Source organism: Triticum dicoccoides, chromosome 4A (genome assembly GCF_002162155.2).
Source record: "Triticum dicoccoides isolate Atlit2015 ecotype Zavitan chromosome 4A, WEW_v2.0, whole genome shotgun sequence".
In the NCBI taxonomy this organism is placed as follows: Eukaryota; Viridiplantae; Streptophyta; class Magnoliopsida; order Poales; family Poaceae; genus Triticum; species Triticum dicoccoides.
The window spans coordinates 300,929,009-300,956,827 of record NC_041386.1 but is presented as its reverse complement, the minus strand read 5'-3'; the positions used below and the strand labels follow the sequence as shown (position 1 = coordinate 300,956,827).

Genomic DNA, 27,819 nt, shown 5'->3' with positions numbered 1-27,819 from the left:
GGCTGCCCTTCTTCCCCCTTCCTTACGGAGAAGCAAATAGAGTTTGATTATGTCTGTGCTAAACTTTCAGATTCAAATTAATAGTCCCATCCTACCCCTTTACATCAAATTCTAGCAACTTATATGCTTTTGGAGTTGCAAGAATCAACAAAGCGGTGAGATGTGATTCATCTTTAGCCAAGAGAACTGAAGAAAGATGCCTACTGCATGTATATGCATCATTAATCGAAAAAATGCTGAAGCGAGAAAACGAGCAGAGGCGCATGAATCCAAAGAAAAAACAACATGGGGTGACCAGCCTACCTAGAAAGGTAGCCGATCTGAAGATTCCGAAAAAGTTGATGCAGCCATGATGGGTGCGCAGAACATTTGTCGTTGGAGCTAATAAATAAATCATAAAGAAGCAGAGAGAGCCGGGGATACGGGAAAAAATTGATAGCGGCCCGCCTGAAGAACAGTGACACGAGCAGGCCATTGATTGAGCTGAGCTCGGGCAACCTCCTTTCGCCATCGGCAGCTGCACGCACGCCAGCACCAACAACATCAAGCCGAGCCGCATTCGCCCACGCGAAGCCCCGCAGCAAGGCGCTGCCGAAGGTGAGGCTGGACACGACCACTCCGGATCTGGGAGCCCTGAGAGCCTCGACCACTAATCCATGCCCCAACCATGGCACCGCCGAGGACGGCCCTGATCAGTGCCGCGCCAGACCCGCCTCCCACGCGCAGACCGCCCGCCAGGAGAGCATACGCCCCGCATCCTCCTTCGTCACAGCTACCAGCCACCCACCGGAGAGGGGCTCCAGCACCACGGCATGGGGACGCCGCCTCGGATGCACGAGCGTCAGCGATGCGCCTGGTTTCTTCTAGCAATCAGTCGATGTGTCACCCGTAAATTGTTTTCCTACTTTTATTAAGCTTAGTGATACAAAGGACCCCCACAAATAAGGAAATTACATCCATGTCCTCGAGAAACCCACCAACCGGCCACTCCACCGCGAGTTGAAGGTCCGGCGCCGCTGCCGGCATGACTCTGAAATCCGCAGTCGGACTTTTTACGGAGGGAAGTCTTCAAGCAACGGCCCAATCGGGCTAGCGTACCAGAGAAGAGGCCGAAAGGATGCACCACCACACCTTCCTCGCCGTCGACGAAGAAGGTAACAAAAAGGAGAGCCCCCATCGAGAGGGATCTGGAGGAAGACAAATTTTGCACGGCCGTCATACAGAAAAACGACAAACGAACAACAACCAAATACGCAATCTTGGTGCTAACCGGCGAGAAGAGCAGACCTCCAACTCACCGGCGACCGAATCACAGGGATGGGGAATGAGTTAAGGTAGAAATTATTCCCCGTGCCGCTGTCTTCATCATCCACATGTTAACTTTTCTCTTCTCCTGTTGCAACGCACGGGCATATTTGCTAGTATTCGTAAAAAAAAATTAGTAATTAATAGTATTAGTATTAGTAATTAGTAATTAGTATTGGTATTAGTATTAGTATTAGTATTATTATAGTACTAGCAAAAAAGCCCGTGCGTTGCAACGGGAGAAAAAAACACTCCTCTGCCCTATCTCTCCCTCTCGTGATGAGATCTCACATGTTGTCCGAAAGGAAATTTCATCAACCTACTTCGTTTCCAAATCAAGAGATCTTATTTTCCATCATCCTGAAAGAGGTTCAGAACTGATGATGTAGCATGTCGTTTTTCATCAAACAGATAAAAAGGTTTAGTTTAGAGATGATCATATATATAGCTTTGATTTGATGCACAGGTGGGTGTCAGCCTGATGGCCTTTCAGCAACTGGGAGGAATAAACGTGTTAGGCCTCTATACAAGCTATATCTTTTCATCAGCAGGTATTGTGCCATTTTATTTTAATGCCAAGAAGAACTTTCCATAATTGTTCTTCCCCTAAACTTCAGGGTTTTCTGGTAAACTTGGGACCACCTCGTTCAGGATAGGATATTATGGTCAATAACTGGAACTGGCTTACCGGCTGTATCAATTTCTATAACTATAATTATTTCAGATACCAATCACATTATTCGGGGCCCTTCTCGTGGATAGGTGTGGAAGGAGAACCCTTCTACTGGTATGGATACTCCAATACTGAGCTGATGCACCTAAACCAAAAAGAAAGCTTCATTTTTCTTTTATAATTTTTCTTTTAATTAGGTGTCTTCATCTGGCACATTTGTGGGCTGCTTTCTTACTGGGCTATCATTCTACTTTAAGGTAAGCGTAAACTTGTTTATTCTATCGGGCAGTCCAACTTAAATTCTGAACTGGAAATCATTAATTGATGGTAAGTTACTAACATAAGCCATTGGGAAATTTCCGGAAGAAACTTGTCACGGTATTTACAAGTTCTAGCTGGTCTTTTTTCTCGTCAACTTTGGTCTCCTTCAAAACTAAGTTGATTTGTTCATCACCTAGTTCGTATTTCTCAAACTGCATCAATGGCAATGCGGACATTTGAAATTTAACTATCTGATAATAGTAGTGCCTGAATGCAAAATATAAGAGGTAACCGCAGTTATTAAAGTTCCCAGCTAGTACGGAGTATTTGGCAATGGGGCATGAATTACCAGACTGCACAAGCACCAACTTCCATGTGTGAGACTCTATTAAATAAACATGATTGAAGGGTGAAATATCAACCGATCAAGCAGATCAAATAAAAAAAAGTTGAATAAACGTAACCTGAATTTACATTTCAGAATGTTCGGTGCCTATCACTATACAGAGTATTGGCTTTCTATCTTTTCATGATCACAGGCACAAGAATTGTACACACAATTCGTTTCTAAATTATCTCTTTATGGCATACTGGTACAGAAATTACGTAGCTGGAACATCAATAATTTTGTGTGATCCCAATGTAGAAATGAAAAATAGTGTACATAGTACATCACCACCTAGACGTCTTTTTTTGCTGGCACAACATGTTTGAACTCCAGAAATGTAAATTCTGACTCCTTACTGAATAGGCATACTATGGGGCATACTCAATTTGAATGGGACCTGTTCCTTGGGTTACCATGTCCAGGTATGATATATCACCATGAAGTTAATTAGGGATGATGCTCGCGTTCCTGGTAATCAAGGAACCCACGTTCGTAACTGACGACATCTCATTGTTTATTGGCAAAGATATTCTCAATCGACATGAAAGGAATAGCAGGAAGCTTGGTAACCCTGGTTAGTTGGATTGGTTTATTCGTGATATCGTATTCATTCAGCTTCCTTATGGAGTGGAACTCTGCAGGTAAGTATGTTCAACCCTTGCATAAGTAGGCCAGTTGAAAAGAAAGTAGAATATCCACCATTACCCACTTGTGTGATAGCCGAATAATAACCCATTAGCAAAAATATGTTTGGAAAGGAGTTATCGCCAAGGTTTGTATATCTTTTTCTACAAAAGTATATGTTGCTTCGTTTCTCCCATGAGCTTTGGTTCCACTTACCACTCAATAGTTTTCCAGTAAATGTTTTTGCTTGAGTTTGTTTTTATTTCTACATGTAGGCACATTTTTCTTGTTCTCAGCAGCGAGCCTGGTTACTGTGTTGTTCGTGGCAAGGCTAAATTTACCATGATATCCTGATCGACCGTTATCACACTAAATTTCACCAACGATTATGAACACATCAGGGCATCCTTTTCGTGCACAACTTGCTTTGCTGGATGGCAGAGTTCACGTATTGGTTGAATGTCATTGGAACAATGAAGCAGATTGCATGCTTGTGTGAGTTCATGTGCTTTTGGTGGACTATATATCTACGAAGAGTTAAAAAGAAAGGGCCAAAAGATGTAATCATTCAGAACCAAACTTAGAATGACACGAGGCTGTTACCATCAAAATTTGACACCGCAGTGCCAAAAAAAAACTCCGGGTAAACAAAGAATAAACCCAACTCTGAGCAGAAAAGATTCATTTAAATGTAGACTCATTCATAGGTGAAAATTAGGTACCAGTATTTGTGTTCCGGTTTTCAACTGCTTCGGTGAGTGAGTACTCTACACTCCATAATCAATCAGGTACCAGTATTTGTGGTATCCAACAATTTAACCCGGTTCATGCTTGCTTCCTGCTTACTACTTTCCTCCCTTATGACCCGCTTGAGGTTTCCAAGCTCAGGAGAGTCCTGACCATACACCATCTTGATGTTATCCACACAAGCACTGGAAATGACAGGCAGCAGATAAATCAACTCAGCATCGCAAAGAACTAACTGAACATGTAGATACACGAACAACAAAGTAAGAGCCAGCAAACCTGCAGGCTTCCCTGTCGAATTTGCTGCATGGCACACCAAAGAACTCTTCGAAAACCTTCGGTTCGACCCGGCAGAAGAATGGCCAGTCTACAACACCCAAAAATATCAACCATAACAGCGCAGTTAACTTCCACATGTGCGCTGCGCTGAAGACTAAAACCAGGAGAACTCATTCTGAAGACTACCGTACCTTCGTGGATGTTGCAGGTTCGGTTGGACTTGTCGTAGTTGGTGCACTATCCATCGGGGCCAATCATGCTCTTGTACAGCTACGGTCATGGTCAGCAATTCAGCATGCTCCATCATATTAACCGAAATTTTGCATCTATCAAACAACAACCAGTCTTTTTGTAGTACGTATGTTCATAGATACAGAAGAAATGCCGCCGCTATTAATTGGTACTGAGTTTACCTACCTGGAGGTGGTCAGCCCCGTCCGCCTTGTCCTTGTCGGGGGTGAGGAACTCGGGGCCCTTGTCTAGCTTGCAGCAGGCGCCGCACCCCGTCGAGCACCGCCACCGCACCCCCCGCTTCGGCTTCTCCGGCTGCTGGTTCCTCAACTCAATCTCCTAGCCCGGTGGCCCCTGCCCCTCTTCCGCCGCTGGGCGAGCCTTACTGTCCCTGGCCGGTCTAGCGCTGGGCTTCTTGTTGCTGCTGGGGATCTCAGAGCGCCCAGGCAAGGGCTGGGCTGGGGCTTGGCCTCGCCCCGCCGCTGGCCGTTCCTCCTCTTCCCACCCGATGGTGGTCACGCCGGCCGCCATATCGTCCTCCGCCGCGACGCCTCGCACAAAGCGAGCACGCCGGCCACCTTATCGTCCTCCGCCGCGACGCATCGCCCCATTCCCCATTCCTGGGCTTCGGCGGCGCGAACGCCAACGCCCGCCGCGACGCCTCGCCCCATCCTGGGCTCGGGCGGCGCGTGCGCGCGCTCGCGTGCTCGTCCTTGTGGCGGCCGAGGCCACCGTCTCCCTGGCCCACCTCACCGTGCCCCCGCTCGCAGCCGAGCAGCTCCAGCGTGCCAGAGGCCCTGCCGTCGCCGGATCCGCGCGGGGGCTTTGCCCGGAGGACCCAAACGGCGGCGGCGAGGAGAGGACGAGAAGGGGGGTGGCGGCCGCTGCGCATGCGAGATGCGCCAGAGTGGCATAGCTTTGTGACGGGAGGGGCGCAACACTCCCTAGGGTCTTTTTTAAAAAAGTGAAACGTTTTTTCTCAGAATATCCACTTAAAATAGGACTGCGGGTTGAACACCAAAAAACATAGGGGCTTTTTTGCAAACTTGCTGACGACGTACGACCAGAAGCAATAAGTGCTTTATTAGTAGGGAAAGATAGTAGGCAGAGATTCCAAAAGTGAAACAGTGAGGAAGAAGCGGGGGCTGATCTGATGGCTGGAAAACACGCATCGGACGGTGGCGATGCGACCGGTTGGGAACCGGCGCAGAGCATCGCCCTAGAAAAATGAATTGGAGATGCCCTAACCTCATCTCACCCTCGTCAGTCGTCTGTTCGCTACCACGCTTAGGCACCTCCCGCCTCAGCCTCGAGTGGCGCCCATGGCCATCTCCACGGCCCTCGCCGTCCGCGCCTCTCCCTCCTGCCAATTCTCGGTCAGGTGAATATCCTCACTCTACCGCCCCACGTCTCTCCCGCTCGTGTAATCACCAACTGCTCGTTTTCAGTTCGTCCTTTGCCTGCTCTCCTTTGTTTAGGCGGAATGGAAGCAGTGCATCTCCGCGCCTCCGAGGTGAGCGTCTTTCTGTATTTTTGTTTTGTTTTTTTGGTTATGTAGAATTACTTTTCTCTTCTATGAATTGAGTGGAGCAACGAAATATTGAGTTGTGTAGGCGACCACTGTTTGGGAATGGATAATCTGATTTGATGCGGGTTTAGTAAGGTGTCGGAGATTGTGGTCTAATGATTAGAACGTCTTCTGATTGTTGTCCAGTGTGAGAGAGTACACTGGTGACACGCTTATGTGATTCCAGGATGTTTACTTCTTATAAGCCACACATTGCATACCATAAATTGATGATCAACTTGTGTAATCCAGCTGTATACACTGTGCAATCGTTTGTATTTTCTGTTGAACAGGTATGCACATATTGTCTGTGCCTAACATTTCAGAATGCATCAAGCGTGGATGAAAGCATATGTAGCAAAAGCTATATCTTCCGTAGCAGTAGTGAATGTCTCATCAATCTGATCTAATTTTGAAGTTGGTTTTTGGCCCTGTTTCAGGTCGAACAAAACTTTCAGATTTTTCTGCATTAAGCATATGTTAGACACTGCATTGTATTAGCACAAATCAAGATGGTTTGAAGAGGAAGTCTGTCTTTAATGTGATAACTGATGACTAACGTGGGAATATTGAAGTTGTCGTTCATTTTGGTGCTGGGTTTGCAACCTCTGCACTAAAACGGTATAAGCTGGCAAGCAACCAACTTGAGTGGGCTAGGTTGCTGAAGCTGACTTTAGTTGGCTGATGCAGACCAGTGTTCGGGTAATCTGGAGAAAGACCGGTCGAAAGTGATTGGATCTAGGCCTCAGATTTGTTCATTTCTGTTAGCGCCCCTGACGAGAGGGACCCACTGGGCAGCAACCACAACAACTCTACAGCTGCCCAGCGGCCCACACGAGTCAAGCGGCCCAGCCCGCGCACCCACGGGCCTGAATGGATCAACTGAGCCCGCGAGCACGACTACTTCAGGGGAGACGCACGAAGAGCACACCATCCAGTGGATCAGGACGAACCGGCGGCTACCTACTTTCCTCTTCCCCAATCCTAGTTCTTCCCCTGTTCATTCTCCATTCGAGAGCGATGCTCCTGTAATCGATTTGTACTAGCTACTACTCCAGAGAGCAACAGTAGATCGATTCTAACATCTGGTATCAGAGATCCAGCCACCACACACCTCCACCCCGTTCTGGCAAACCTCATCGAGACAAGAGGGTTGCGGCACGCGCGTGAAGCCATGGATCCGAGCGTCTCCGCCTTCCTCACTCGCTTCGAAAACAAGATTGAGGCCGCCATCGACGGGCTGACCAAGGCTCAGTAGTCCACGGCGACGAAGATCGACGACCTTCTATCATGGCGTCCCGATCTCGAGCGCCGAGTGGTGGATCTGGGCGACGCGGTCACAGCACTGCAACGTGCACACGCGCCGCCACCAGCTCGCTCCGGCACGGATCTGGTGCATGAGAGCACTGAGAGGGGATCCATCCTCAAGGGCCCGATGGCCACGGCGAATTACAGATCAAACGGGGGCCATCGGCGGCGTCCCTCACGCCGCCGCCGCCGCTCTCGGCTAACGGTACAGCCACGATTCCCATCTCCCCAGTTCCGCTGTCTCCGTTTTCGCATGCCAGTCAAATGCTCACCGGCCTTGGCCAGGCACACCCCTCTATTTCCTTTCCGCAGTTCTCGGGCGGAAATCCTAATATATGGAAAACCCTTTGTGAGCAGTATTTTTCCATGTTTGGGATTGTGCCTTCGTTTTGGGTTCCTATGGCATCTCTGAACTTTTTGAGGCCAGCGGCAATGTGGCTGCAGTCCATCCAGCGCCGTCTGGGCGAGTTCGATTGGGACTCGTTCACCGCACTGCTGTGCACGCGGTTCGGCCGAGATCGTCACCAAACTCTCATTCGGCAGTTTTATTGAGTTCGCCAAACCACTACCGTGGCAGATTATATTGAGAGATTTGAGTCTATCATCAACCACTTGAATTCATACTCTGAATCAATTCATCCTTACTATTTTCTCACGCGTTTTGTCGAGGGCCTTTGGACGGACATCAGGGCGGTCGTCATGGTGCAGCGACCACCTGACCTGGACACGGCGTGCGCGCTCGCGCAACTACAGGAGGAGGTGGCGGATGGAGCGCGGGGACACCCACCACGACCACCATATGCGTCTCCAAGGGCAGCAGTGCCATTGCCACTGCCCCCACCTCCGGTGCGCCATCCGACCCCTACGATCGCCACCGATCGGCGTGGAACTGACGCCGCGCGCGCGGACTCGTCCAAGATCAAAGCGCTGCGGGACTATCGAGGCGCCCGCGGCCTCTGCTTCAAGTGCGGCGAGAGGTGGGGGCATAATCACGTGTGCCCCACCTCAGTCCAACTGCATGTCGTCGAGGAGCTCCTCGACATGATCGGCCTCGACAACTTCATCGACACCAAGATCCCACAAGACGAAGGCCCGAATGACACGGTCATGGCAATCTCTTTATCTGCCGTGACTGGGGGCGTCTCGGCCAAGGCGTTTCAGTTGCGTGCCCGGATACAAGGGCGCGAGGTACTCCTCCTCATCGACTCAGGCAGCTCCAACTCTTTCATCGACGAGCAACTGGCCACAACTCTCGTCGGGGTCCAAGCAATGGCCAAACCAGGCCGTGTTCGTGTCGCGGATGGTGGCGAAATGGTCTGCTCAACCTACATTCCACACTGTGCGTGGTACGCTCAAGGGCATGAGTTCTTCACGGATCTGAAGGTGCTTCCTCTCGGTACCTACGATGCCATCCTAGGGATGGACTGGCTGGAGGAACACAGTCCCATGACCGTTGATTGGCGCGCCCGTTTCATCGAGACAATCACCCTAGCAGGACCGATCCGGCTGAATGGACATGATGCAGCTTCGGTTGTCTGTGAAACCATCAACAGCATCCAATTACAGAGCCTCTGCAGCAACGGGGCTGTCTCGCATATCATACACCTATGTATGATTGCACCAGACCAGGAGTCAACTGCACCTGTTCCGGACTGCATTCAGAAAGTGGTTGATGATTTTGCGGATGTTTTCTCTGAACCAAAAGGCCTTCCCCCGCGGCGTGCTTGTGATCACAAAATACCGCTCATCCCTAGAGCACAACTAGTCAACATTAGACCTTACAGACACAAGCCAGAGCACAAGACAGAGATAGAGAAACAAGTCGAAGAGCTGCTGCGATCAGGTGTGATACAGAGAAGCACGAGCCCATTCTCCTCACCAGTCATTTTAGTCAAGAAGAAAGACGGAACATGGCGACTATGTATCGACTACCGTCAGCTCAACGCTCTCACAGTGATCGCCAAGTTTCCGGTACCTGTCATTGAGGAACTCCTGGATGAACTTCACGGTGCAGCTTGGTTCTCCAAACTTGACCTTCGCGCAGGCTATCGTCAAATTCGCTTGGCTCCCGGAGAGGAATACAAGACAGCCTTCCAGACGCACCAGGGCCATTTTGAATTCAGAGTGGTCTCGTTTGGCCTCGCAGGTGCGCCGGCCACTTTTATTGGAGCAGTCACCACCACTCTCAAGCCTGTCAACCGTGTCTGTGTTCTGTTGTTCTTCGATGATATTCTCGTCTTCAGCGCAACACTCCAAGAGCACGTCGGTCGATCATCTGAGGCAGGTGCTTACTCTCCTCCGCAGACTGTTGGAAGGCTAAGCTCAGCAAGTGTGCCTTCGGTCAGCAGCAGATTTCCTACCTGGGGCATGTCATCAACTCAGAAGGCGTCGCTACCGACCCCTCCAAAATTGCAGCAGTCAACAACTGGACAGCTCCGACAAACGTCAAAGAGGTTCGCAGCTTCCTGGGGCTTGCAGGCTACTATCGAAGGTTCGTCAGAAACTTTGGTGTGATCGCACGTTCTCTGTTCAACCTGCAACCTGCTCAAGAAGGGGACTCCTTTTCTCTGGACCTCCACAACTGAAACAGCATTTCAAGTCCTCAAACAGCAGCTGATTTCTGCTCCCGTGTTGGCTCTCCCTAATTTCAAACAAGCCTTTACAATCGAGGCTGATGTGAGTGACCACGGCATCGGGGCGATCTTACAGCAGTAGGGGCACCCGATCGCTTTTATGAGTAAAGCACTCAGCCCACGCTATCAGGGGTTGTCCACGTATGAGAAGGAATACTTGGCTATAGTCGTAGCCATGGATCAGTGGCGTCCGTACCCGCAACACGCTGAATTTGACATCCTGACCGATCAGAAGAGCTTGATTCACTTGGAGCAACGTCTGACAACCCCTTGGCAGCAGAAGGCGTTCACTAAACTGCTCGGCCTGCGATACCGCATCCGGTACAAGAAAGGGATTGAGAATGCTGGTGCAGACGCGCTATCTCGTGCCAAGCCAAGCGACACACTTTTCTCCACCACGTCATGCAACCCGGCCTGGCTCGAGGATGTCACCAACAGCTACCACAACAACGATCAAGCTTCGCGTCTGCTGTCCCAACTTGCCATCAGGGAAGACCCAAAAGGCAGATTCACCCTTCGGCAAGGGATAATCTACTTCCGAGGCAGGATTTGGCTGGGGGGGAGCACTCATATACAGCAGAGAATCATATCAGTGTTTCACGACAGCCCCATCGGCGGCCATTCAGGGTTTCCCGTCACCTACCGTCGCATCAGACGTCTCTTTGCCTGGCCTAAGATGAAACTTCAAATCCTGCAGTACGTCCGCTGTTGCCAGGTGTGTCAGCAAGCTAAGCCAGACCGTGCCGCATCACCAGGGTCTGTTACTGCCTCTACCAGTTCCACAACAACCATGGGATATGATTTCCATGGATTTCATGGATGGCCTTCCCCAGTCCAGCAAGTTCAACTGTTTGTTGGTGCTCGTCGACAAATGAACCAAATTTGCTTATTTCCTCCCTCTGGCTCATCCATACATGTCAGCTTCAGTGGCACAGCTATACATGAACCAGATCTACCGGACGCATGGTTTACCCAAAGCAATCGTCTCTGACAGAGACCCAGTCTTCACTAGCCATTTCTGGCAGGAGTTATTCCGTGGAGCAGGCGAACTCAGACTGAGCACAGCCAATCATCCGCAGACTGACGGCCAAACGGAACGTGTCAATCAGTGCGTCGAGACATTTCTTCGCTGTTTCACTCAAGCTTGTCCAAGGAGATGGAGTTTCTGGATCCCACTCGCTCAATTCTGGTACAACAACGCACACCATTCTGCTATAGGCATGACTCCATTCAAGGCACTGTTCGGGTACGAGCCTGCACAACTGGGGATCTCCGCGGATAGTGTTTGCTCTGTGCCAGCGCTGCAATCATGGCTGGACGAACGAGCAACAGTTCAAGACCTGCTGCAGCAACATCTGAACAGGGCGCGACAACTCATGAAAGACCAAGCAGACAAGAAAAGATCTTTTCGAGAATTCCAAGTGGGTGAGAAAGTGTTCCTCAAGCTACAACCATACATCCAATCCTTAGTGGCACCGCGGGCGAACCACAAATTAGCCTACAAATTCTTTGGACCATTCCTCATCATCGACAAGATCAATGAAGTAGCGTATAAACTGCAACTACCACCAGAAGCCACGGTGCACCCAGTTTTCCACGTTTCGCTGCTTCGCCGCGCCCTACTCCCTGGTATGTCGGTCGAACCACAATTGCCTCATTGCTCTGATGATCTTGCTGTACCAATGGCAGTAGTGCAAACACGCTGGCGCAAAAAGAACGGGGGTATGCAAGAACAAGTCAGGGTGCAATGGTCCAATTCTGCAACCTTGGGCACCACCTGGGAGGATAAGGCCAGCCTCATGGCGCGCTTCCCGCATGCAGAGGCTTGGGGACAAGCCTCATCTCAAGGAGAGGGGGATGTTAGCGCCCCTGACGAGAGGGACCCACTGGGCAGAGACCACAACAACTCTACAGCTGCCCAACGGCCCACACGAGTCAAGCGGCCCAGCCCGCGCACCCACGGGCCTGAATGGAACAACTGAGCCCGCGAGCACGACTACTTCAGGGGAGACACACGAAGAGCACACCATCCAGTGGATCAGGACGAACCGGCGGCTACCTACTTTCCTCTTCCCCAACCCTAGTTCTTCCCCTGTTCATTCTCCATTCGAGAGCGATGCTCCTGTAATCGATTTGTACTAGCTACTACTTCGGAGAGCAACAGTAGATCGATTCCCTCATCCAGTCTCTAACAATTTCTTATTTGAGGAGCCAGAACATGCTGTACTCATAGCCTTGCGCAAGCTGGCACAATGCTAGGGGACAAGCCATGCCAGAGCATGGTGGTGACTGTCTCCCTAGTTATCCCTTTGCTATAACCGTAGCTCCTGATATCGTCTCCTGCCATCCCTCTCGCCATCCTGTAACCCGAACCGTAAGAACGGAGAATATATTGTGCTGCATATTCTTTTCCACAATTTTTCTGCAGTCCATGTTTTTCTCTTCATGGTATTATTGCCAACATATCGAGTTTCTGTCTCACTCAAATTGTACATATAGGACTGCAAGTTTTAACATCAGGTGTTTCTGCATGGTTGGATGAGAGGATACACGGTCAATCTTATCTGAGGTGATACATTTGAAGCTACCATGGTTGCTATCTTCTTATCCTTGTCTATTTTTAATATAGGTTGTGTATAAGAAGCCTGATTATTTCCTTTTCCAGTCAATAGTTTGTGGACTCAAATGCACCCATAACTGTAAATGATTATCTATTCTATAGGAAAAATACAATCGTGGCATCAGAGAATGAAAATCCACCTTTAATGCCTGCTATCATGACTCCTGGTGGCCCTCTGGATCTGGCAACCGTACTGCTAGGAAACCGTATAATCTTCATTGGTCAATACGTTAACTCGCAAGTGGCACAACGTGTGATATCACAGCTTGTCACACTTTCTGCTATAGATGAAGAGAGTGATATTCTGGTTAGTGTACATTTTTTTATTGGAGGTTCAAAATTAATTTTATAACGTAACATTTGCCTTATTGTGTGTGTGTGCGCGCGTGCGCGTGTGTATCTGGCCCCTCGATTTGTTGAATTACTCAATGTGTTCTTCTTCTATATCAGATATATCTTAACTGCCCTGGCGGAAGTCTCTATTCTATCTTAGCAATTTATGATTGCATGTCTTGGGTACGTTATCTATAATCTCTCCAGCTTAGCAATTTATGATTGCATGTCATGGGTACATTATCTATAATCATTGTAATTCACCACTATAATTCATGCCACATTCTTAATATTTCTAGTTCCATTATATATATTTTGTTTCTTGTTCACCCGGCACAATAATGCTTCCATTTGATTAAGATTTATGTTGTTGGCACTAGAATCATTGCACACACAGCACCAAACAATTTTGAGTCTGTCGTGTATAGACCTCCTTGGCCAGTGAGCTTACATATAAAACGAGCCAGTGAGCTTACTCGTAGTATTAAAAGGAAATAATAATGTTATGCAAAAGCCGCTCTTGTGTCCATGGTGTTGTTTACAAGAGTTGTAATATTAAATTGGTACATAAACCTGAGCAATTCCTGTGCTGGGCGGCTCCAAGTAGGCTTTGGTACGGTTCTGCTTGCCACATGCCTCATTTCCCAAATCTGGTTTAGCCTTAGAAACTGTTTTTTGGGCTGGCTAGGCCAAGTACTTATGTCTTGTACATAGATCACACATGGAGCTTCACCATTGCTTCTTTTGCCTTCTTCTACTTCGCTTAGCATCTTTTTACGACATATAATGAGAATTTTCTTTTGCTGCGTCTCAGGCCCTTAGATTTGTAATGCTGGTGGTGTCATTGGATGTTTCATGGGATAGTCGGAAAAATAATGTTGTAAAATGATGAAGTGTGAACTTATCCGTAAAACAGGAAAACCGATGTACTCCAGACAGGGACTCGCATTATGTGTGGTCAATGTCTATTGTTAGACTTTCCTATTTCCCACAAAACTAACAGAGCGACGCATGTTTATGTGGCTAGATTTGTGAAATAATCTTCAGTTCACATATCTGATACTAATGTTTTTTTTGCTTGTGCTGATTTGAATGCTCACGGTAGACATGTAAAACTATAAGTAAGATGTAACAAAAATGAAGTTTTAGTGTAATTGGGTTCTTTGGTAATCTTAAATTTGTTGCTAAAGAATACATTCCACTTTTGACACTATGTGCACGTCAAAACCAATACCTAGCTTAAGAATTAATTTTGACACAAATGTACCTGATTAAGAACCCGAAAATAAGAATGTTGCTAATCATAGCATTTTTGACCATTCTAGTGGGGTTGGTTGGCATTTAACTGTCGATGTGGCACTCCACCTAGTCACTTCCTGTAGGTTGCTCAACATTTTAGCTGTAATCCTTGTGTTACTTAGCTGTAGCTGCATTTCCTTGTAAGACAGTGTATGTGTTAAGAGTTGTGTCGAAAATATTATTGTACAAGGTAGGTTACAGTTGGACTTGGTTTTGGATTGTGTATAGACAGGGTAAGAGTTGTGTCCTAATAGGACACTTGTGTCCTAGGCCTCTCATATATATCGGGGGTAGACACACGATGTAACCTATGCCAACATAATAGCACGGGCACGCGGGGGCTGCGCTGAGCCGAAGAGACGTAGGACACACACGAGATTTGTTGTGAAAAAAAGGGGCTACGCAAAAGACTGGTGCTATCCATCGGAGGAAAAGATAGGATAAGCTAATTGAACTACAGCCTACAGGAGCACGTGGTGAAGTTGTGGAGTTTTCCATTGATCTTCATGGTGAAGTGCACACGGCAAAACTTATGTAGTGGAGTTTGGCTTTATCTCTTTGTACATGGTAGTGTACGAGGATGGTAGCGTGAGAGTGTGTGGAGTGTGTGGCGAGGATAGCGACATGTGTATAAGGTTCGGAGGAGTCTTGAGTATGTCGGCAGGGATCGTGCATACACATGGCGTCAAGCAATGCACCGAGATATGCGGGGCGGACACGACGCAGGGTGAAGCATGATTGCAGTCGGATAATTTCGGCTGGGTCGGACTGGATTGCCTGATGGATTGACATGGATGTTGGTCAAACAAGAAGACGGTGGTGATTTCGGCGACGACGACATAGGGGCGTGATGCTGATGGTGACCGACTTCTGGGGCGTGGAAACACGTGGTGCAGGCCTGAGGGCTTGTGCGGCTTCGGCAAGACTATGGCGCAAAGTTGATTCGAGGCAATGTACACATGAGAGCTTGAAGTCGACAGGGCGCGGGGGTGGCATGTACAACCACCATGGAGTCATGTTGAAGGTGGAGCTGGAGTCTGATGGACGACTTCACTCTGTGCTGATGGAGGGGCTACGGCGTAAATGCATGGAGAGTCGAAGACTAATTCAGCGGGATAGCGAGAGACCCGTGGATCGGGCTGGGTACCAGTGGTCTGGTGGAGACGTGATACTCTTGCATCGGTCGGTGATGATCGGTGGTTCTCTGTAGTAGGGGTTGAGTGTTGTGGGTATGCGACCCTGGAGACTCAGCCAGGACAGTAGAGGCTCGACGCGGTGATAGCGGCGAGGCGTGCGGTAAGCACGGAACACAGCAACAGGCCAAGGCACCGGGGGCCATACATGTGGTCAGACAAACTGTGCAGGGGTGCTGAAGCAGTGTTGATGAGTACCAGATTCAAGTTGGTGACTGGGTCTATCGGTGCTAGTTGATGGACATGAGTTGACCATGGAGAATCTGAGAAAGTGGCGGAGAGTCTGAAATTGTCAAAAGTTGAGAGAGTACATGTCCGTATAATCTATGGTGTTCAGTGCACATGCAAAGTGCGGATGGCAAATATAGAAGGAGGCGGAGTGCTATAGCTGTGGGACATGCTAGAGACTATCCGGAAGAAGGGTGAGACAACTGCGAATTTGACTTAGGGTGACACAGGGCGACGGTGAAATTCCTTCAAGTTTCAGACAAGCAGTCAAGAAAGAGCGGTGACGTTGAGTTCAAGTAACTCTTATATGTGGCGTCCAATATGTGAGTTGTTCATTTTCACGCAAATAGTGGTCGGTGTGTGATGGCGTTGAACAAATTCTCCGGAAGATTGGGAGCACAAAGTAGAGTAATGAGGAACTTAATTTTGCTTGAGTGTTGACTGTGAAGAAGATGAGAAAGGACTACAGTTGCAGGTGGAGTCACATGGAGTATGAGAGTAGCAGCGATGCTCATGGCGTATTTCAAGTCCAATGTATATGGAGGTTCGACACACACATGAATTCAAGGTGGTGAAGAATATTCGCCAAGGTGGAGTTTGTTAGAGTTGTGTTGAATATTATTGTACAAGGTAGGTTACAGTTGGACTTGGTTTTGGACTGTGTGTAGACAGGGTAGGAGTTGTGTCCTAATAGGACACTTGTATCCTAGGCCTCTCATATATATTGGGGGTAGACACATGATGTAACCTATGCCAACATAATAGCACGGGCACGCGGGGGGAGCCGGCGTCGTGTGCTGGCGCCCGGGCGGCTGGGGTGCGGTATTTTAGGGTGTCATGGGGAGGAGCGCCTGTAGTCAAGCCCCAGGGATGTAGCCATGATGGTGAACCTCGTTAACAAATCTCGGTGTTGTGCTTGTGTGATTGCTTGGTCCTCGGTAGATCGACGGAGCGTCTCGGATTTATTCTAACAGTATGCACCTAGACAACTAGTAGTCAATTTGCTTTTTTGCTTGTACTAGCAGCTGCTAGAGTTGCATGGTCGGTTTAGACTTAGCAACCGACTTGCCCTGTACTATATATATGCCTCAAGGCAATAATACAAAAAATAGCTTCAAGAAATCAAACTATCCTGTGTTCAGCCCTAGCTCCTCTCTGCTTCTCTACTTTAACCTGTTTCTAACATTTGGCATCAGAGTAAGGTGTTGATCCAAGACTGTGTCAGCTTCAGTGGATGGCCACACCGGTCACTGCCCACAGTGGCACGTCCATCTTCGACGTTCCCCTTCCGCGTAGCCAAGGCGCCGTCGTCGCCATGATGGTCCAGTGGTGGTCGTCCAGCGCGTGGTGATGGAAGTCGGCGGTGCGGTGTTCCCGCAGCTGACTCAGAGCAACTATGAGGATTGGAGCCTCTTGAGTGAAGATGGAGGTCGTGGTCTATGGGACACCGTCAAATTCGGCGACGTAGACCACCAGGAAGATCGCATGGCGCTTGAGGCCGTCCTGAGAGCCGTGCCATAGGAGATGATCCACGCCCTGGCTGTTAAGAGGACAACCAACGAAGCTTGGGAGGCGATTCGACATTGATCGCGTCTGCAAGTCCATGGTGTAGAAGTTGCGTCGGGAGTGGGAGCTGCTCACTTTGCTAACCCTAGAAAGGATGAGGGGAATGGATATATATAGTATAGGGATGGACGGGTAGGTGGGTTATACAAGGCAACATTGGCCAAATCCTGGGATGGATGATCTGGAAGCATAGGAACGCGTGCGTTTTTGACCATGTAAACCCATCGCTCAATGAGCTTGTCGACAGGATCAAGGACGAGACCAGATGTTGGGCAAAGGCCAGGGCTCAAGGGCTCAGGGTTGTTCTGCCATCAGGGATGTCCACTGGTCTCTTGGTGGCTGTGTAACTCTGCCTCCTAGGAGGATGTAAATTCCCTATCTTTCTAATGCAATGAAACACAAAGGCCATTTGCGTTTTCTCGAAAAAATACTGGCCAAATCAGGCCGGGTCAGAGCAACTATGAGGATTGGAGCCTCTTGAGTGAAGATGGAGGTCATGGTCTATGGGACACCGTCGAATTCGGCAACGTAGACCACCAGGAAGATTGCATGGCGCTTGAGGCCGTCCCGAGAGCCGTGCCGCAGGAGATGATCCACGCCCTGGCTGTCAAGAGGATAACCAAGGAAGCTTGGGAGGCGATCCAGCATTGATTGCGTTTGCATGTCCATGGTGTAGAAGTTGCGTCGGGAGTGGAGCTGCTTCTGGGATAGCGGCCGGACAGTCCGGCGCCTGATGGATGCGTGTCTTCGTGGCTGGTGCGGGGTCAGGCTGCTACTGATCTCCAGAGGCCGGGCAATTTGGGGTGGTGGCCGGACAGTCCGGCTTTGCCATTTTGCTTTCGGGTGCCTTCGACGCTAATCCTCGACAAACAGCTGGACAATAAGTCAAGTGGTTGTTTTATCCGGCTATAGGCCGGATAGTCGGACATGATGGCCGGATAGTCCGGCCACTAGTTCTTCTTCTTCCTCTTCCATGCTTCCCTCGGGGATGGTGTTGTTGTTCCCTTGGGCTTGCACTTCTCGATATGTGTGAAGCTGAGCTCAAACTTATACATGCAGGAGGGGGAAGGGTCAAGTAGTATACCATCCAAGAAGAAACCAATGAGACACATAAAGGACGGAATTCACCTTAGTATATGTGATGCACGTGTCCCTTGGCAATGGAGCCAAAGCCATGGTGATGACCCTTGGGTGCTCTGCACCTGTCTCCCCCTCTGCCACGCCCAATATACGACCCTATCCTCGAGGTACTCGGAGGTCCCACCAAGGATAGAAGTGCATATTGAAGACGCTTTGCAAGGCGGATATCATTACATCGTACCATGTACATAATAGTTGGGGATACATACAAAGGCATACAATAGCCACATGAATACATCAAACATCATACAGAAGTGCAACATCCGACTACGGATGAAATCAAACGAAAAACACAAACGACATCCACCCTGCTAGCCTAGACTGCCGACCAGGAACCTATCCCTCGATCGAAGAAAAAGAAGTAGAAGAACTCCAAAACAAGCAAGCATCGCTCTCACGTCAGATCATCGCATTACCTGTACCTGCAATTGCTGTTGTAGTAATCTGTGAGCCACGAGGACTCAGCAATCCCATTACCATGGGTATCAAGACTAGCAAAGCTTAATGGGTATGGAATGGATAAGTGGTTAGGTTGCAGCAAGCACTAAGCGTTGTATGGTGGCTAACTTACGAGTACAAGAGTAAGAAGAGTAAACTACACATAACGGTCGCAAACTAGTAATGATCAATAAGTGATCCTGAACTACTTACGAGTTAAACATAACCCCACCGTGTTCTCTTCCCGAACTCCCTTGAAAAGAGAGGATCACGGTTACGCACGCGGTTGGTGTATTTTATTTGAAGTTTAGTATCAAGTTCTCTACAACCGGATATTATAAATTTCCAAGTCGCCACATAACCGCGGACATAGCTCTCGAAAAGATTTAACCCTGCAGGGGTGCTCCAAGTGGTCCATTATAAATTACCACGCGCATCCGATGGAACATCCTCACACCATGAAGAACACGATGCTTACGATAAGGAATTCCGGTGGACCTTCCTCTCGTTAAAGGTAAAACTAAACCAGGAAGACCTCCCGACGTGTCGACGATCTCGATAGGAGCCGCGTATCTCGTTCTCAAGACACGACAGATGAACACTACGTACGACAGCCAAAAACCTGAGTTGCCCCAGGTGGCGCCGCAAGTGGCTCTAGTTTGGACCATCACCATCAGCACTGCCCCCTTGTGTTATGTTGAATTAAGAATCATCGGGTAGCGCTAACTCCCTATGTGTCAATTTAATATTATTAGTATTATTATGTTGACAAATTTTAAAACCGAAGTTGGGCCTTGCCGGAGGAGTTTTAGCCTAAGCGAACGGTCAGGGGGTTCCCATACCCTCGGGAAAGATCTGACTTTGGATCGAAATCTACATCACCATGGGAAAGAGATAGATTGAAGTCGTCACAAGAGTAGAACTTGTCGATCGCCATATACTCATCATCTTGACGTTCTATATGGCCACTCTTCATTGTCGCTCGCCCATCCATGAGATGTGTATCATGCAAGCAACAAGGAAAGAACAATGAAAGTGTAGTCTATTCATAAAGTTCATATCAAGATGGCTCGATAGGAAGGAATTCACCTTAGGAAGGTTCCCGGAACACTTGTCAGTCAGTATAGTGTATGTCTTTTCGCGGGCAAGATGTCTCATGATGGCATCGCCTTGCGATTCCTTTAAAATGAGCAAACGGAACGAACACTTGGAAACACAAAGGTTTTCGCATGAACACTATCTATTATTCATGTGGCGATTCACCCAACAAGTGTCAGTATTGTGCTTAGCATAAGATGCGACAAGGAAATGCTTCATGGCATATAAGTGTAGGAAGTGAGCACAACCAAAGACATCATATTCATGGACTAGAAGCAGTAGAACTCTATGATCACAAACATGCAAATGTGAGGTAGTGGTCATCCCATCAAATGTATGCATGTACGTGAAATCATCAAAAGGTTTGTGATATAGGAATGTGTCGTCAAAGTAAAGAACGACAAAGTTCCTAAGGGGATGCCTAAACACATGTGTCCTCAAGTGCATGAGAGTATGACGTGCAATAGGCAATCCAAAGTGCAAGACAATCATCATAGTGTGCAAAGGTTGTGGTTAAAGTAATGCTACATTTAAGACAATAGAAAGAACAATTGTTCAATGTGTGTGGGGCAACAAAGTGAGAAATGTAACAATCAAGAGTGCATGGCATATGTGAGGTAAGGACATTGTTGCAAAACATATTGAAAAGGCATGTAATCAATAAGTTCTTTTTTTGAACATGTCACCGGGGTGGGGGAGGGGGAGGAGGAATCCCCACCTGAATATTGACCTCTATTCAAAGAAAATGAGCCAGTTTATGAGGGAAACCAGGTCGAAAACCATCATCCGGTTTATGATGAAGACCGGATCGAAAACCTTGATCCTGTTTATGAGGGAAACCAGATCGAAAAATCATACAACCCAAGGGGCAAAAACGCCGAAGCAGGAAAACACAAGAAACCCGATACATAGTTACAACACAAAGCCAAGGCGAACAACCTAAAGAAATAGGTAGTTGGGTGGAGCAACACATGTTATGCATAACCATCTACAAGGCCGGCCCTAGCAAGACAACAAGGAGGCAAACTCAGAGGTCGCCTTGAGAGTACACGAGCATTAGCAACATCGAAACCAGTGACGTAGGATAATGCATGGTTCCACCACCAGGGGGTTGCACCATCGCCGGTCCCTAGCCATCCAACACCAAAGATTAGGGTGGTCTTGCCTGTGGCGAGGTGATAATGACAGAGGGAAAGACGCTAGCTGAGCAAGGATGCATAGAGAGAATGCCAGTTCACCACTGGAAGATATTGTTAGCTGGTGAGAACTGACGGAGAGTGACAAGCTCACAAAGAGGCCTCAGAAGAAAATATCTCAACTAAGGCCGGCTATAGACCATGGTGGAGGACACACAACCACAAGTTGGCGAGAACAAAGGATCCAAGCAGAAGCCGGACAGAGTGTTGCAAGCAGCTCACATGGTGAGAAGAGGAGATTATTCGGGTTGCCGAGGAGGAGACATCAACATGAGGGGAGCAGGAGGCACAACGATCGGAGGCAAAGTAGAGGAACCCAAAGAGTGGAGTGAAGGGAATCCCAGCTACGGAGCTACGCCTTAGATAAGCAGTGGGATAATCATGAACCCCTTTCACAACAACTCCAAGAAGAAACGGAGCGCCCAAAGGCATCATTGTTGCGAGCACTGAAGCAGCGCAAGGATTTCTCCCAGAGCCGGATAGAGCCACAACTAGCCGAGGCAACGGAACACACCCCATAAGCGACCGGAAGACCTCGCATCCGACATCACACAACTGAAGGTTGAGCCGTGGAGGCCGGACGGGGCGCACCAAAGCATGTTGCACATGGGCTGCAGGGAACCTTTTGTGGATCCAGCAAGAACCAGGCAGACGAGCGGCATGTCGTTGTGAGCATAGAGCCTGACCACCCTTGCCGAGGGAGCTGGCTTACCAGGGGCATGTTGAAAGCGGAGAAGATGTAGGCGGGGGTTGGTCTCGTACCACATGGGGGTGGAAGGTCGAGGTCCAGCAAGCCATGCAGCGCGCGGGGGCGCACAGAGTAGGGGGCGACATCGGGGCACCTAGTAGCCGCAGATGTCATGGGGGTGGAGTGGTGGTGAAGGTCGACGTCGAGGTTCATGTTGGGGTTGGGCCGGTGCCTCAGCCACCAAGGACGAGCAGGAGGCAGCCCAACATGCCACGCCACGACAGTGACCACCATGGTTGGCGGCCGCGGGTGGAGCGCGAAGGCGCGTCCTGTTTATTCGGTGGCGACCGAGCACAACAGGGGGGCGTCGATGTGGGAGGGGTGGTGGGGAGAAGTAGCGTTGCCGTAGACTTTCCTAAAGAGGCAGAGTAGTGGATGGGAGATGTGGAGCTAGGAGAGGGACGAGTGTCCCGTTTGCGGGTGGAGTAGTCAAGAGCGACCCGGGAGACAGGCGTGGGCTCAGCCCTTTCCATTATTATTGTTAGCTCGGAATCAACAAGTTTGATACAACACACAAGGTATATTCATCAAGAGTCATGAAAAAGTGGCAATGATGCGTCAAATCAATATCACAATCATGTGCGCAAGTAATTAGCCGGAAAAAACAACTGGGCGACATGATGCATGCAACAGTGTGGTGTGATCCAAAATTTCCATGCTCAAGGTTAGGGATTCTCAAAAGAGAAACAGATCACCTTGAAAGCTTGTCCTTGTGCGTACTTCACAATGTCAAGGGACAAGCAAATGTGTTATAGCAGCGCGCCGGTGGAAAGTGTACTTGGCTTGCTCTCAAGAGCTCGGATGGTCAACTCATGGTGTGTAGGAGTAGGCGAGTAGTCGATATTACCTACACATGAACAAAACAAAACAAAACAAAGAACGTATGTGCATGGTAGATAAACACATCATCTATCATGATGTGTCTCTTCTCTTGCACATAACCATTAACACAAAATATAGTCAATGCATGAATGGTGTATGCATGGCTTTTGACATAGCAACAATGATCATCATGCATATTGTGCAAAGAAGGAAAGAAAACATGAGTCACATGGAATACGTGAAAATCTCAAACCATATGCGAGAAAGCTATAGGGGCAGTCTCATGTTCAAGCATAAGAACATCGTTGCATTCAACAATAACAATTAGCAAATATTCAACATGGGAGGTGCAACAAAGGGAGACTTATGACAATATGCAATACCAATCATGTGCAAAGCATCAAAATAGTTGTCATCAACCCCATGAAAAGAGCAAGTATTAACCATGTGTGATGCAACATACAATGCATATGCGACACAATCATGGGGCAAACATCAATGTGTTGGGTAGAAGTCCTATGGAAGGAACGATGCATAATCATGGCTCTCTCAACACAAGTATCACTATAGGCATGTATCAAAAATGGAACATGACAATAGCAATGGATATCTCCACCAAGCTTGCAAATACAAATACAATGAATAGAAGGATGGGTCATGTATAATGCAAAGCATGGGTCACAAATGCATGTAATTGTAATAGGAATGGTTATGGCAAGATGGGCACAAATTGTGAAAATGAACAGTAACCCATAACCATGTGAGTGCCATGTAGAATAAGGTCGTGAAGTCTCGTCGCGAAGAGGAATGGTGGAGGAGCTCCATGGTAGCGCACACCTTGCTTGCTCTTAGGAGCTATTTTTGTCAACTCGTGTGCTTGCGAGGTTGATGAGTGTGGACACCTACACAATATTGAAAAGGAAACAATGTGTGCGCGTGCTGTATGTACACATCATCCATCATGATTTGTATGTGCTTGTGGGAGTTAGCAAAAGATATGCAATCCGTAAAGAAATTAGATGCATGATACAAGAAAATATCATCCATCATGAAAGGATGGTTGTGGGGCACAACATAATGGAGACCTGAAGTGGAGCAAAAGTATGATGTATATGTATAGCATTTGTTGTTGGGATGCATATGGTGCACACAATTATTGGAATCATGCAACACAAAAGATGTATCAAGTTCTCCATCATGTATGAGAAAACTATGGGTTGCTAGCAATAGTATAGGCATGGTTGCTTGCAATACAAGTACTTGAAGCAAAACACGGAGAAATTGAACATGTAAAGCAATGCATGGCCATAGCATTATTATTGGTTTGCATGGAAAATGTGGTTTCGCATGAATGGTTTATAGTGCTACCATGCTCGCAAACAAAATCATGAGGATGGCAAGTATGCAATGTATTGAATGCAAGACATGTGTAGTTATCCGCAAATTCCATGCTAAAATGTCATGGCAAGGCATATGCAAAGAATTTCTCAAATTATGTAAAGGATGCATTGCAATATTATTACAACTTATGCAAATGCCACGAACCATGAATTTGTCATCTATGCCATACTTGCCAAAGGATTGAATTTAATGGGATATGGATAGTTACTACGATGAGATTGCAAATGTGTGAATTTGGAAATCTCACCCATAGCATATGTGATCTAAAGAATTCTCACAAGATATCCTATGCAACATCACAACTAATAGACTCCACATGAACATCATCGTACTGATCATAAATGAGTAATAAGTCATCACATGAGGGAGTCAAACTAGCATGAGGCATGACAATAGGGAGATGTAATCAATGTCCACTAGTGGAGCAAGAGCATCACCATCACCTCTATTATTACCTCCGTAGGTCCACCCATGTGGTGTAGGTGTGGTGGAAAGGACCATCTTCTAGCCATCTACATCATCTTGATGGAACCACGTGGGGGGTGCATCTTCTTCCACCATGGCCATCGTCGTATCCATAGGAGGGACGAAGTTGTCGATGGTTGGTGCTTCATCATATATGGGATCTTGCACCAAATAAGAAGACACAAGCGAAGTAGAGGTTAAGTTGTTAGAGTTGGAAATGGCCTCACAAGACCTGTCAACCACCCCCACTCATGTGTGGTGGTTCACTCACTCCCTTAAGGTGGACACACTCAAACTCGCATATGGTAGAGTCACTCAAGTGGTGGTTGTGGCTTTCCTCACACGAGAATTGGTGCATCTCATCAAATATGGGGCTAGTGGTGAGTTCTCTCACTCTCAATATGGGTGCAAATGTCTCTCAGCTCATCACCATACGCCACCATCGTTGAAGGGAAAATCTCATGCTCAACCATCTCGTCACCTTCGCCAAGGAGGAAGGCCATATGACTAGGTTCATCATCATCCGCCTCCATGACCGAATGGAATATCCCATGCTCGGCCGTCTCACTTGAGGTGCATCTGAAGATGGAGTGGTCACCCTTGCTTGTAGTTCGTCGCCTTGATGTTGGCGTCGTAGCTTCCTCTTGTCGGTGATGGTGCCAATGCCGGTCTGATCTTTAAGAAGATGGTAGCTCGAAGCTCTGCACCTGAGCGTCGTTGAGAAGATGATCTTGAAGATGATGGCGACTTGCGTTTGTTGGGCATATTTTTGATAAGCTCAATTTGTGCGCCCATCTTGGCCTCGATGTAGTCCCACTTGGCATCGAAGTGGTCCTTGTTGGCATAGACCGAAGGTGATGTGCCTTCCCTATCCATATTAACATTCGAGCTAGGTGTGAGAAGAGAAGGGAATGAACAATGCATTACCTCTTTCTGTTGTTGGTGAAGGATCAAGCAACCTCGCAATTGACAATATGAAATGAGTGCACTTGGTAATGAACCTTGTCCAACCTCACACCTACACAAATGGCTTATAGTGGAGCTTGGCAGGGATTAGTGGCATGATTCTTGCAATTTGAAGTTCAAGAGATGTAAAAGTTGGAAACAAACCACAATGAACTCAAAATGCTATGCAAGTGTTCACAAAAGGATGGACATAGAGACAGAAGGAAACTCATGCAAAGATATGGGGCTTGTGCAACCAAGAAAATGAGCATACAAAATTGTCCTAACAAAGACTAAGCTCGTGTTACACAAACTCAAGGAGTGCGATACGGCAAGATTCGAGAACTTGGCACCAATCCTACTGGACAAGTGTATCCTTGGCACAAGTATCTTTATTGCTCAACTCTTTTGCTTATAAACTCTTTTGTGAGTCCTCCTTTTTGTATCCCTCTTTTTTTTTGAACCTTTTCTTTGTTTCACCACTTCCCTTTTGAGCCTTGACCAAATATACAAGACAAGTATCACAAGATGATGCACGGAGTAAGTATATGCACGATATGATGCATAAATAATCATTAAGATGCTAAATTTCATGAGGCCTAGCAACACTCGGATAGCTAGTCTCAATAGGTCAAAGGTAATTGCAAAGAATAGAATGGCTCACAAGGGTAATGGCAAGGAAGGCAAAATTTGTGTGACGGAATAGTATACCTCATCGACACCTTTACCTTGAAAAAATCGGAGTGACCAGCCTAGCTTCCAGTGTCGGGGTCAAAAGGATGGATGAATCGTTGTCGTTGGCGAGCTTGGTGGTTGATGTAGTTGATGGAGAGGTACAAGTTGTGCTTGGCGAGGACCCCTGGCGAGGACCCCCAAGGGCGAAACCGGTGAAGATGCACGTCTTTGAGTCGTGGTGGTGGATGGCCTAGGCGAAGATGCCAATTTGCGAAGAATTGGTCCAAATCAAATGATGTGGAAACCTATATGATTATCAAGGCCACATCGTTTGCTTCAAAACGAGCCCAAGAACACCAAAATTGGAGTCCGGAATCAAAAGTTATGGCCAAAACGGTGAAGAACCTGCAACAGTCTTTGGGGAGGTCGAACAGTCCGGCTTGGATCCCGGCCAGTCCGGTTTAAGGCTCGGACGAAACCATTCTCTGACCTTCCGCCCGGCCCCTTTGTCCGGCATGGGCCGGATAGTCCGGGAGACCCAGAACGCGAATTTGGGGCTGTGGAACTTGATTTTGCGGGTGGAAAAGCGAGACTCCTAAGTCGAAATTGGATGGGGAAAAAGAAAAATCGGGGCCAGGGAATGCAAAGGGGGCTAGAAACACTTGGAAAACACTGGGTTGTGGATCAATTTGAACAAAAACTCAGTAGAAACAACAAATCACTCAAAAAGTCAAAATCAGGCGAGGCTATTTTCTGTGTGGGGATTTTCGAATTAGGCAAGAACAAAACAAAATCAGGCTAGAAAGATGAGGGGGAGGGGCTCCAAACTGTGGCAACCTTGTTCACGGTACCAAATGATGTAGGTCAAAGCCTAGGGTTTGGCCCAATCTTCACGAATTGGAGGTGGATTTGAGGAAGAACACTAGGGAAAACACACAAGAGGGACACTCAAGATATGCATAGATCCAAACAACAACAAAGGTAGAAAGTAACTAGGTAGTTCATCCAAATCTCTAGGAGAGATGGGTCTTGAGAGATAGATAGATCTTCCCTAGTCCAAAGGATGTGGAGGTCTTGCTAATCCAAAGGGATTCTTCTCCCTTAGGAGGTCTTCACAACCATGCAAGGTTCTTCTCCCTTCGGTCTTCATCTCCAATGGAGGGGTGGATGAGCATAACTCTCTCAAGTTTAATCTAAATGCTTTGCAAACCCTAGAAAGGATGAGGGGAAGGGATATATATAGTCTAGGGACGAAGGGTTAGGTGGGTGCGAGAGATACAAGTTAACACGGGCCAGATCTGCTCGCAGGCAGGGGCCAGACAGTCCGATGCCTGATGCATGTGTGTCTTCGTGGCTGGTGCGGGGTCGGGCTGCAGCTGATCTGACAGTCCGGCTTCGTCATTTTGCTCCGGGGTGCCCTCAGTGCTGATCCTGGACAAACAACCGGACAATAAGGGGGAGGGGGCTGTTCTGTTCGGCTATAGTCTGGACAGTCTGGCATGGTGGCCGATCAGTCCTTTGGATGGTGGTGTTGCTTCCTTGTGCTTGCACTCCTCGATATGCGGAAGCTTGTTGGTTCCTTGTGCTTGCACTCCTCCTCGATATGCGTGAAGCTCAGCTCAAACCTATACATGCG

General features: G+C 48.0%; 1 protein-coding gene and 1 pseudogene across 2 annotated transcripts in view; one reads left to right on the top strand and one right to left on the bottom strand.

The window, feature by feature from the left end:
* Positions 1 to 3,931: 3,931 nt before the first annotated feature.
* LOC119285817 lies at positions 3,932 to 5,627 on the bottom strand (annotated as a pseudogene).
* A 106-nt stretch (positions 5,628 to 5,733) lies between these two features.
* The window catches only part of LOC119285816 (ATP-dependent Clp protease proteolytic subunit 6, chloroplastic-like), a 24,768-nt gene continuing 2,682 nt past the window's right edge, over positions 5,734 to 27,819 (top strand). The window contains exons 1-5 of one of the 2 annotated variants that reach the window (XM_037565145.1): positions 5,734 to 5,889; positions 5,957 to 6,021; positions 12,516 to 12,585; positions 12,739 to 12,943; positions 13,087 to 13,152. In XM_037565145.1, the coding sequence (XP_037421042.1) occupies positions 5,831 to 5,889; positions 5,957 to 6,021; positions 12,516 to 12,585; positions 12,739 to 12,943; positions 13,087 to 13,152 (465 nt within the window). In that variant the 5' untranslated portion in view covers positions 5,734 to 5,830. The remainder of the gene's footprint in view (positions 5,890 to 5,956; positions 6,022 to 12,515; positions 12,586 to 12,738; positions 12,944 to 13,086; positions 13,153 to 27,819) is intronic. The other variant, XM_037565147.1, reaches the window with a different exon arrangement.